General features: G+C 38.3%; 1 protein-coding gene across 2 annotated transcripts in view; it reads right to left on the reverse strand.

Annotated features, from left to right (window-relative positions):
* The window catches only part of LOC110493468 (metal transporter CNNM2-like), a 120,137-nt gene extending 106,589 nt beyond the window's left edge, over positions 1–13,548 (reverse strand). For both annotated transcript variants that reach the window (XM_036949424.1, XM_036949425.1), the window contains exon 1: positions 11,921–13,548. In XM_036949424.1, coding sequence (XP_036805319.1) covers positions 11,921–13,412 — 1,492 coding nt within the window. In that variant the 5' untranslated portion in view covers positions 13,413–13,548. The remainder of the gene's footprint in view (positions 1–11,920) is intronic.
* Between the last annotated feature and the right edge of the window lie 265 nt (positions 13,549–13,813).

Genomic DNA, 13,813 nt, shown 5'->3' on the forward strand with positions numbered 1-13,813 from the left:
TTGAACCAATTTACCGCATGGTGATGTCACCAGGGAGGTCAAAACTCCCTCCCCTAAAACAGGATGACATTTCAGCCAGGCTATTGAAACAGCTCTACGACTAAAAGGACATTATCATAATTTTCAAAATGTCACAGTATTATTCCAACCTCAAAGTGTGAAATATATATAAAACACAGGAAACTCAAGTTTTTGACTGTACCTGGCCTTTAAAAAGTCCATGTTATAGTAGAATTTGAGGAATGTAGGCCATTTGAAAAGCCTGGCTTTGAACACAACCGGCTCAAACAAACTGATCACAGAAGTGCATTTATTCTCAACAGACCTGGGTTCAATAGAATAGTCACAATAAATGCAATCCATGCCAATCTGGCACTCCAGGCAGCCTAAAGAAAACACTCAAAGTACTAAAACAACAAAAAAGTATTTGATCCGAGGTCTGATTCTCAGAACTACTTCAAACCGATCATCTGGCTACAGTACGTTCCACGCTTTCGTTGAACACGTCAAGCTTGCCAAAACATGCCTAGTTTGAGTTGCAAACAACAAAAAAACGGAGGTAAAATGAACTCTTGTTTAGTGAGACAAGAGCGACTAAAACCGAGACAACCAATCCACATTAAGGTGAAGCATGTAATCAATAGACAAAGTAAAGAGTCTCGAAGGAAAAGTCACGCTGTGTTCAAAGGGGTATCCCTCACCAGGAGCCATTCCTGTCCAACTGCCAACATGACGCCATTTAATCCCACCTCTTACTTCGCCATTATAAATAAGCACAAGAACTGTAACCAGGTGAACAAACGCTCAAGCACAGCTGTATTTGCTGCCGAGAATTGAAAACCACTTTTGTGAAACGATATGAATTCGAAAAGCGTCCGCTGAAGCAATGTCCCTGAAAGTGTTATAATACTTCAATATCAACTAGGTTAGTTTCACTTTAAGACAAAAAGGAAGGAGAAAGGCGGCTGTGGAGGCTGCTGAATCTGAATTAAGCATAGATTGGCCTATATTGCAGGAAAGGGGAGAACTAGTTCAATACCTGCCAGGGCTCATGTAGCCTCTAGTACACTGTTAAAACGAAGTGCTTTGTAATACCAGAAACTAGTGGCAACTGTGCTGCCACCAACTCAAAGGAGACGAAACCTGAACTTTTCTGGGGTATTGAAACACATCAACCTGAGATGTTTTGAAACGTGACACGGTTTGTTGTAACACCAATTGATCCAGCATTGTGCAACACCTTGCCAGGGACTGGGAGCACTTCTGGAAAAGGTTGAAAACACTATTTTGATGTTTCAAGTTCTGTTTAGTGCAGAATTTTGGCAGGCATGGAGGTTACATTACATCAAACATTGCAGGATACTGTATTTGCCTCTACCGTAAAAAGTTTCATAATTGAATGTCATTTTGCCTGACAATTTTGATATCCATTCATTATTATCCATTACACCTTATGGCATAACAAGTTGCTTAATATTAATATAGAAGTATACATTTCTTTCTTCAAACATGCATAGAACATTGTGTGAAATAATCATAAAATCTAAAATGTTGAATTACCCACAATCCTCTAATAACTGAGCCACGTGGGAAGATAGGAAATGCAAGTAGAATAAAACCAGACTTCTGAATAGTTAAATACATACATTTTCTCTATCTTTGGTTATCCTCATATGAAATATCTTACATTTTGAGAAACATTAAGTTGGATTTATTCTTACTAAAATCATTGAAACAACTCAATATTAGGAAGGTGTTCCTAATGTTAGGTATACTCAGTTTAGTCTGCAACAAATATATATTTTGTGTGTTTTGAGGCTGCCGTTTACATGCACTGAAAACCCCCAAAAGTGTTTTCACATCACTATCTTAAAAACACCCAAATTTAAATTTAAGAACCACTTTGGGTGTTTCAGAGTGCTTTTATTCTGTTTTAAAACACTATCTGTGTATTCATTACACAATCATCGTGTTTCGAGTCGTTCTGTTTTTACAGTGTAGTCTACACTGGAGGCCTCTTTCTCAACCCCAATCAAGCACATACAGCACATAGTATTCTAGTTATATGTGAGACAGAAACAGGCACGAGTGGAATGGAGCAGAACTGGAAAACGAGGAATGACACTTTCCAGGAACGACGGCGATGCGCTGCTTAGTTTGAACGACAGCTGTCCTTCCCACCTGCAGTGGTTGGCACTGGGCCAAGTTACACTGTCCAAGGTCATGGAGTTCAGGGTGGGATAAGATTAAAATCAACCCTCTCTGTGCGAGTGTGTGTGTGTGTGTGTGTGTGTGTGTGTGTGTGTGTGTGTGTGTGTGTGTGTGTGTGTGTGTGTGTGTGTGATTCAAAACACAAGCAGAAGGCGAACCTCAATCTACCTTTGTAAATATGTCACGTGTCTATGAAATATGACAACATAAGACTAGTAAAACTTAAAGGGGGTGCAACAAAGTGAGTGACATTCATTCATTCAAAAAACAAGACTGGACATGAGTGTGATTGGCCCCATTCTGTGTGTGCTACTTGGGTTCATCCCAAAGGGCACACGTTGACCCACTCGTTAGCACTCTACTAGTAGTCTCTAATTGTCGCTAATTGTCACTGTCACTAAGTGTCACCACTAGTCGCTAATTGTCACGAATTGTTGCAATCCGACAGAAACTAACAAAAGGGTTCAGAAGTTTCCAAGGGGTTGTCTGGTCTCGATTTAAAGGTCTAGGATGACGATAGTGGCTTAGGTCAAGCCACCAACCTGAACCTTAGCATGGGGGCATAGTATTAATGTCACCACTGGGTTTTTTTGAGTTTCTTGTTCTCCTTCTCACTCTTCAGGTGGAAGCTGGTTTACTTCACAGTTGCAGTGCAGAAAGAGAAAGCATCCTCTTCAACCACAAACAGAGCCAGCAAGAAACGGCTAATTCAGAATCCTCAAAAACCTGAGTTCAAAAGTTAAACCAATTACGCTTTTCATGTACTTTACACTGAGTATACCTAACATTAGGAACACTCCTTGCCCTCAGATCACCTCAATTCATCTGGGCATGGACTCTACAAGGTGTCGAAAGCGTTCCACAGGGATGCTGGCCCATGTTGACTCCAATGCTTCCCAGAGTTGTGTCAAGTTGGCTGGATGTCCTCTGGATGGTGGACCATTCTTGATACACACGGGAAACTGTTGAGCGTGAAAAACCCAGCAACGGTGGAGTTCTTGACACAAACCGGTGCGCCTGGTCCCTACTACCATACCCCGTTCAAAGGCATTTAAACCTTTTGTCTTGCCCATTCACCCTCTGAATGGCACACATACACAATCCATGTCTCAGTTGTCTCAAGGCTTAAAAATCCTTCTTTAACCTTCCTCCTCCCTTTCATATACACTGACTGAAGTGGATTTAACAAGTGACATCAATAAGGGATCATAGCTTTCACCTGGATTCACCTGGTCAGTCTATGTCATGGAAAGAGCAGGTGTTCTTAATGTTTTTTCCACTCAGTGTATCTCTAACGTATGTAGCTGTTGGAGCAGATGTGGGGGGAGGCTTTTTTCTTTCTTTCTTCAACCCAACTTCAGGCGGCTGTGCAGCAACCAGCTCCACAAGAGGCAGTCAAATTAATTAACAATGACTTACTATACAAAGCACTTTGAACCGAGTGTGGTGCCATGACTAGAGGCAGATTGACGAGAAACTTTGACCTCCCTTCCTCAGGATTTACAACCGCTCCAGAGGTTGGACGGAAGGAAGGCGAGTTCCCTCTGGAGCAGAGCCAAGAACAGGAACCCAAAGACCACACTGGCACCTGGCCTCGTGGCCTTGCTGGGAGGCTGGAACCTGGAGGACTAGGGTTTAGTCTGACGTACCTTACCTATATGTACAATCTAAAACTGCAATATATAACTTTTTTGGGCGAGCCAACCAAATTCACACAGAAATTTGAGTTATAGATCTGTCATTCTCATTGAAAGCAAGTCTAAGAGGTGGTAGATCTGTTCTATGTGCGCAATTTCTATGCTTCCCGTTCTTAAAGCTGCACTATGCAGAAATCGCTCCGCCATTTCCTGGTTGCTAAAATTCGAATAGTTCGCCTAATATCAGTTTGTGACAAAACAAGCAAGAATCGTGTAGAGAATCACTGTACCATCTAAACCGCTGTGAAATATATTTTTCCATAAGCAAAAATATAGTATTTTCAGCTGTGTGAAGCTGGTGTTTAAAACTGAAGGTGAAAGAGCCAGGCTGTTAGCTTTAGTGAATGAGAGCTGTGGTGGTAGATAATAGGGGTTTTACGGGTCATGTTCTGGGATCACTGATGATGTCTAAAGGACTGGCCATAGGTCAGCAATATCCTATAATAGATAAGATTATCAATGCAGCTGCTGTTCTGTTCTGACCACCTTCTAGTCTGCTAATCATATCCATGTATTAATGAATCCATTATGCAAATGAAAATGCATACCGTTGTCCGCTATATTAATAGAAACCTAGTTTGAAGTAATCACACCATGGTTTCTGTAAAGATTTTCATCACTGACAGAAACCTTCAAATGAATGTGACCAAATGAATGAATATGCATAATATGTACCATATTATACATTAGCCTTCAAACAAGGCTACTTTGACAAGCACGGTTATTTTTTCCATTAATTTACTTCTCGTTAATCGGATTTTACAATAAACCAAAACAAACACTCTAGCGATTGAATAATGAATATAAAATGCCTAATTGACATTATTTCTCTGAAAAAACGTAGTTCAGTGAAATCATAGTCATAAAAAGCTATTGACTAGATGAACATATTCACAACCAGTCTTAAAGTTAAGTATGATAGGCCACAAAGTGTAATTCGTTTTTTAAAGTCTTGTAATGATGTAACAACTGCAATGATGTAACATCCATAATGATGTAAAAAATGTCATGATATAACAACCGTAATGTTATAACAACCGTAATGATATAACAACTGTAAAGATATAACAACCATAATGACGTAACAACCGTAATGATATAACAACCGTAATGATGTAACAACAGTAATGATATAACAACCGTAATGATGTAACAACCGGAATGATGTAAAAACCATAATGATATAAAAATAGTAATGATGTAACAACCTGAATGATGTAACAACGGTAATGATGTAACAACCGTAATGACATATCAACCGTAATGATATATCAACCGTAATGACATATCAACCGTAATGATATTTCAACCGGAATGATATAACAACCGTAATGATATAACAACCGTAATGATGTAACAACCGTAATGATGTAAAAAATGTAATGATGTAACAACCATAATAACGTAACAACCATAATGATGTAACAACCGTAATGATGTAACAAACGTAATGATGTAACAACCGTAATGATGTAAAAAGCGCAATGATGTAACAACCGTAATGATGTAACAACCGTAATGATGTAACAACCATAATGATGTAAAAACCATAATGGTATAAAACAGTAATGATGTAACAACCTTACTGATGTAACAACCGTAATGATGTAACAACCGTAACGATATATCAACCGTAATGATATAACAACCGTAATGATGTAACAACCTTAATGATGTAAAAAACGTAATGATATAACAACCGTAATTATATAACAACCGTAATGATGTAAAAAACGTAATGATATAACAACCGTAATGATATGTCAACCGTAATGATATAACAACCATAATGACGTAACAACCGTAATGATATAACAACCGTAATGATGTAACAACCATAATGATGTAACAACCGTAATGATGTAAAAAACGTAATGATGTAAAAACCATAATGATGTAACAACCGTAATGATGTAAAAAACGTAATGATATAACAACCGCAATGATAAATCAACCATAATGACATAACAACCGTAGTGATGTAACAACCGTAATCATATAACAACCGTAATGATGTAACAACCGTAATGATGTAAAAAACATAATGATGTAACCGTAATGATGTAACAACCATAATGATGTAAAAACCATAATGATATAAAAACAGTAATGATGTAACAACCTTAATGATGTAACAACCATAATGATGTAACAACCTTAATGATGTAATAAACGTAATGATGTAACAACCGTAATGATGTAACAACTGTAATGATATATATCAACCGTAATGATGTAACAACCGTAATGATGTAACAACCTTAATGATGTAACAAACGTAATGATGTAACAACCGTAATGATGTAACAACCGTAATGATATATATCAACCGTAATGATATAACAACTGTAATGATGTAACAACCGTAATGATATATAACAACCGTAATAATGTAACAACCGTAATGATATAACAACCATAATGATATAATAACCGTAATGATGTAACAACCGTAATGATATAACAACCATAATGATGTAAACAACCGTAATGATGTAAAAACCGTAATGATGTAACAACCATAATAACATAACACCCATAATGATGTAATAACCGTAATGATATAACAACCATAATGATGTAACAACCATAATGATGTAACAACCGTAATGATGTAAAAAATGTAATGATATAACAACCGTAATGATGTAATAACCGTAATGATGTAACAACCGTAATGATGTAACAACCGTAATGATATAACAACCGTAATGATGTAACAACCGTAATGATATAACAAGCATAATGATATAACAACCATAATGATGTAACAACCGTAATGATGTAAAAAACGTAATGATATAACAACCGTAATGATATAACAACCGTAATAATGTAACAACCGTAATGATATAACAACCGTAATGATGTAACAACCGTAATGATGTAACAACCGTAATGATATATATCAACCGTAATGATGTAACAACCGTAATGATGTAACAACCGTAATGATGTAACAACCTTAATGATGTAACAACCATAATGATGTAACAACCGTAATGATATATATCAACCGTAATGATATAACAAACGTAATGATGTAACAATCGTAATGATATATAACAACCGTAATGATGTAACAACCGTAATGATATAACAACCATAATGATATAACAACCGTAATGATGTAACAACCTTAATGATGTAACAACCGTAATGATGTAACAACCGTAATGATATATATCAACCGTAATGATGTAAAAACCGTAATGATGTAACAACCATAATAACGTAACACCCATAATGATGTAACAACCGTAATGATATATATCAACCGTAATGATATAACAACCGTAATGATGTAACAATCGTAATGATATATAACAACCGTAATGATGTAACAACCATAATGATATAACAACCATAATGATATAACAACCGTAATGATGTAACAACCATAATGATATAACAACCATAATGATGTAACAACCGTAATGATATAACAACCATAATGATGTGACAACCATAATGATGTAACAACCGTAATGATGTCAAAAATATAATTATATAACAACCGTAATGATGTAACAACCATAATGATGTAACAACCGTAATGATGTAACAACCGTAATGATATAACAACCGTAATGATGTAACAACCGTAATGATGTAACAACCGTAATGATATAACAACCATAATGATGTAACAACCGTAATGATGTAATAACCGTAATGATGTAAGAAAGGTAATGATATAACAACCGTAATGATATATCAACCGTAATGATATAACAACCGTAATAATGTAACAACCGTAATGATATAACAACCGTAATGATGTAACAACCGTAATGATGTAAAAAAACGTAATGATGTAACAACCGTAATGATGTAACAAACGGAATGATGTAACAACCGTAATGATGTAACAACCGTAATGATGTAACAACCGGAATGATGTAACAACCGTAATGATGTAACAACCGTAATGATGTAAAAAAACGTAATGATGTAACAACCGTAATGATGTAATAACCGGAATGATGTAACAAACGCAATGACGTAACAACCGTAATGACGTAACAACCATGTGCACAGAAGCTGCCTGATCAAAAGGTATATCGTTCCTGCTATCAACAGACATGTGTGATTGCCCGTGTCAGATTGTGACGAAACCAAAACGCACCTGAAGATGAAAACTTTACAAAGTGAATAACTATGTCATAAAGTGTAACTCTGTGGGTGTTAAGAGAGAGGAGTTATTCATTATTCACACGACTGCATTACAGTGGGCAGGATGAAGGGAGTTATCAACACCATCATTCAGAGGCAATGCACACAACTTTAATGATGTACAACCTTAATGATGTAACAAACGTAATGATGTAACAACCGTAATGATGTAACAACCGTAATGATATATATCAACCGTAATGATATAACAACTGTAATGATGTAACAACCGTAATGATATATAACAACCGTAATAATGTAACAACCGTAATGATATAACAACCATAATGATATAATAACCGTAATGATGTAACAACCGTAATGATATAACAACCATAATGATGTAAACAACCGTAATGATGTAAAAACCGTAATGATGTAACAACCATAATAACATAACACCCATAATGATGTAATAACCGTAATGATATAACAACCATAATGATGTAACAACCATAATGATGTAACAACCGTAATGATGTAAAAAATGTAATGATATAACAACCGTAATGATGTAATAACCGTAATGATGTAACAACCGTAATGATGTAACAACCGTAATGATATAACAACCGTAATAATGTAACAACCGTAATGATATAACAACCGTAATGATGTAACAACCGTAATGATGTAACAACCGTAATGATATAACAACCGTAATGATGTAACAACCGTAATGATGTAACAACTGTAATGATATATATCAACCGTAATGATGTAACAACCGTAATGATGTAACAACCGTAATGATGTAACAACCTTAATGATGTAACAACCATAATGATGTAACAACCGTAATGATATATATCAACCGTAATGATATAACAACCGTAATGATGTAACAATCGTAATGATATAACAACCGTAATGATGTAACAACCGTAATGATATAACAACCATAATGATATAACAACCGTAATGATGTAACAACCTTAATGATGTAACAACCGTAATGATGTAACAACCGTAATGATATATATCAACCGTAATGATGTAAAAACCGTAATGATGTAACAACCATAATAACGTAACACCCATAATGATGTAACAACCGTAATGATATATATCAACCGTAATGATATAACAACCGTAATGATGTAATAACCGTAATGATGTAACAACCGTAATGATGTAACAACCGTAATGATATAACAACCGTAATGATGTAACAACCGTAATGATATAACAAGCATAATGATATAACAACCATAATGATGTAACAACCGTAATGATGTAAAAAAACGTAATGATATAACAACCGTAATGATATAACAACCGTAATAATGTAACAACCGTAATGATATAACAACCGTAATGATGTAACAACCGTAATGATGTAACAACTGTAATGATATATATCAACCGTAATGATGTAACAACCGTAATGATGTAACAACCGTAATGATGTAACAACCTTAATGATGTAACAACCATAATGATGTAACAACCGTAATGATATATATCAACCGTAATGATATAACAACCGTAATGATGTAACAATCGTAATGATATAACAACCGTAATGATGTAACAACCGTAATGATATAACAACCATAATGATATAACAACCGTAATGATGTAACAACCTTAATGATGTAACAACCGTAATGATGTAACAACCGTAATGATATATATCAACCGTAATGATGTAAAAACCGTAATGATGTAACAACCATAATAACGTAACACCCATAATGATGTAACAACCGTAATGATATATATCAACCGTAATGATATAACAACCGTAATGATGTAACAATCGTAATGATATATAACAACCGTAATGATGTAACAACCATAATGATATAACAACCATAATGATATAACAACCGTAATGATGTAACAACCGTAATGATATAACAACCATAATGATGTAACAACCGTAATGATATAACAACCATAATGATGTGACAACCATAATGATGTAACAACCGTAATGATATATCAACCGTAATGATATAACAACCGTAATAATGTAACAACCGTAATGATATAACAACCGTAATGATGTAACAACCGTAATGATGTAAAAAAACGTAATGATGTAACAACCGTAATGATGTAACAACCGGAATGATGTAACAACCGTAATGATGTAACAACCGTAATGATGTAACAACCGGAATGATGTAACAACCGTAATGATGTAACAACCGTAATGATGTAAAAAAACGTAATGATGTAACAACCGTAATGATGTAACAACCGTAATGATATAACAACCGTAATGATGTAACAACCGTAATGATGTAAAAAAACGTAATGATGTAACAACCGTAATGATGTAACAACCGGAATGATGTAACAAACGCAATGACGTAACAACCGTAATGACGTAACAACCGTAATGACGTAACAACCATGTGCACAGAAGCTGCCTGATCAAAAGGTATATCGTTCCTGCTATCAACAGACATGTGTGATTGCCCGTGTCAGATTGTGACGAAACCAAAACGCACCTGAAGATGAAAACTTTACAAAGTGAATAACTATGTCATAAAGTGTAACTCTGTGGGTGTTAAGAGAGAGGAGTTATTCATTATTCACACGACTGCATTACAGTGGGCAGGACGAAGGGAGTTATCAACACCATCATTCAGAGGCAATGCACACAACTTAGAGTAGGGAGAGGAGGGGATTTAAGCAGGTTCTCAAACAAGATGCCCCCACCTGATAACCTTAGCACTGACGCGGTTGTACCATTCCCATGAATGAATTTCCTAATGCAAGTCACAAACCACAGAGAGGGAGAGAGAGAGGGAGGGAGAGAGAGAGAGAGAGAGTGAGAGAGAGCGAGAGAGAGAGAGAGAGAGAGAGAGAGAGAGAGAGCGAGAGAGAGAGAGAGAGAGAGAAAGAGAGACAGAGAGAGAAAGAGAGAGAGAGAGAGAGAGAGAGCGAGAGAGAGAAAGAGAATGGGAGTGGGAGGGGGACCGTGTGAACATTAACGAGGAATGGAAGTGATGGTGAAAGATAACATGAACATTCCCCCTCTCCACTTTTTCTTTGCAGGAAATGACCCAAGAGGTGACAACAAATGCGCCCTTATATCTCTGACAAGGAATGTCAGCCAGCTACTTTAGGATGCCATTCCTCCCCACCTCACCTCGCCTCTTTTCTTGTTATTGTATCTGGGATCTTTTGTGACACCCTTCCTGATGGAGCAACGCCACAATCCATCTTCCTGAAAGTCGGGTTTCGTGGTTTGGCTTAACATCTTTGTTTATACACTTGAAACACTTGGGGCATCAAGGAGACACCTGAAGGACAGCAGGCCATCTGTGATATGAGGTCATTCATGTGTCTCAGTCAAGTTTTAAATGAGAGTAACCTGTTATTAGAAAGTAAGACACACATTACTTGACCATCTTCCAGAGGGAAAGGGTCTTCGAGCTCTCTATGATGTCATAGTATTATCATAGTAGGCCATCTGATCTGGATATTATTATGTCAAGTGTGTGACGTTATACATATACAGTCAAGGAACTGGGACAGCGTTGTTCCCAGAGGCAAATACCCCCTGATTGAAGGTTGTGATGTTTTCCCTAACTATAAAATGCCATAAATATGTTGATATGAATAGAAATCTACAGTGGATATGTAATACAGTGAATTGACTGCTTACTAATGAGTAGCAACACTTGTCTCTCTAGGTTATTATATAATCGGTCTGTGTTCCGATGAAACGCCATTCTCACATTTGCAATGAATCCCTAGACCATAGACATGCCAAATGAAAGCCATGATGGAACAGTCATCCCACATTTGGCTTGAAATGGCATGATCATTTGATTGACAGGATACAGTCGGGCCAATAAAAATGAAACCCCCCTCACCTTTCTTGAACTCCTCCAGCATGGCATCCAGCCTGGTGTCATTGAACACAAAATGCAGCTGATGGCTGTAAAACTTAGTGATGGTTTTCAGCGGCGTAGAATCATCTGGGTCGACAAACGCCAGGTCCTTCACGAACAATAGATCCACAATGTTGGACCTCTCGCCCTCGAACACGGGGATGCGCGTGTAGCCGCTCTCCATAATTTCAGACATGGTGTTGAAGTCGAGGATAGCATCACCTGGAATCATAAAACAATCTCTTAGCGGGGTCATCACGTCCTCCACAGTCTTAGTCCGTAGTTCCAAGGCGCCCTGAATGATGTTCAACTCCTCTTTGACCAGATCATTGTACGGATCCGTGACTCTGAGCATCTCCAAAAGCTTCTCGCGGTTGTACACAGTGCCTATCTCTTGGCCCAAAAGGTAATCTAGAAGTTTGCTCACTGGGTACGACGCAGGGAAGGTGAGTAGCATGAAAAACTTGGTGAGGAAAATGGTGTTGGCTCCAACGGCAAGGCCATGTCTTGAGCATATGGCTTGAGGGACAATCTCTCCAAAGATGACAATTCCAATAGTTGACATCACCACAGCTATCAGCCCAGAACCTGCAATATCATCAAATAAGATAGTTAGAGTTGTATTGACGAGCACGTTGCCTAGGAGAAGTGAGCAAAGCAGGTAATTCCCTTGGCTCCTAACTGGCTCTATCTTTTTGGCATAATTCTTCTCCATCTCTGTGCCACAATTCTGAACTATTTGGAGCTCCATTGGGTCCAGTGCCATCAGTCCCAAGTTCAACCCGCTGAACATGCCTGACAGACACAGCAACATGGAAATAAAGATGACTTGAAGCCAGAAGGGGAGCAGAAACCTCTTCTCCTCCACAACTATCACTTTAGTGTCATCTCCATCGTGGTAAATCCAGGTGTTTTCGGTCCATGGGTCGTGCAGGCCGGCGGCGTGGTGGGCAGGTGTCGAGGTGGCGATGCACAGGTAATAAGATTTACTCCTCTCGGTTTTTCGAAGGGGTTTGACCTCGATTTCAACTACTCCCGACGTTCTGCGACTTAGAATGATGTTGGGCAAGATGATTATATCCGAGGTCCTGATACCGCAGGGATGCGCAGACGTATCCTCTTTGCTCCCGTTGTCCCCAGACAGGCTGTCGATGTCCCCGACTGGTCGGATCTGTTCGTGTTCCGTAAATGCAATTTTGGACCAGGTCTCGTTGTTTATGTTTTGCCCGTAGACCCTCAATTTGACACGAGACCGTTCACTCACCCGTAGGTAGCCCCTATCCATAAAGGAAATGTCGTCCGTGTCCTCCAACCGGAGCCCGATGATAACCGTGTCCGACTCTACCCCGCCTTCTTTGCCACTTGTCGAGGTGACCAAACAACCGCTGACAGTTAAGAAAATCATCGTCAGAGCTCGAACCCGGCTAAGTGACGCCATTTTTGCAGAGGGTACTGGGGCCGACGGCTCAGCCATGTTGATAATGGGCAACCTCCTGAATGAAAAGAGCTTTTAAAAATCAGAGCCAATCGGAGTCCGCCTTCATCTCCACCGGGGGTTGCCGTGATTTGTGCAGCATCGGGGACCCAAGCGCTTGGTTCCACTACGAGTCCGAAACTGATTACTCCTAGAGCGAACTCGTGCCTCCCCTGATGTCCCGGAGACAGACGACGGTAGCACCCAATCCAGTGCGGCAGTTGGACGGGGGCGGAGTTTTCGCCGCAGCTCCAACGAATGAAATTCCAAAACAAGCGCACCTCACGCAAAAAAAGCCCAAGACACTTTCCTCGTGACTTTTTCAGAAGGATTTCAGAGGCAACCAATAAATAATGAATTGGTGGGTAGATCCATAATATTTGATTTATCTGGGTGGAGTG

The sequence above is a fragment of the Oncorhynchus mykiss genome, chromosome 17, assembly GCF_013265735.2.
Source record: "Oncorhynchus mykiss isolate Arlee chromosome 17, USDA_OmykA_1.1, whole genome shotgun sequence".
NCBI lineage: Eukaryota > Metazoa > Chordata > Actinopteri > Salmoniformes > Salmonidae > Oncorhynchus > Oncorhynchus mykiss.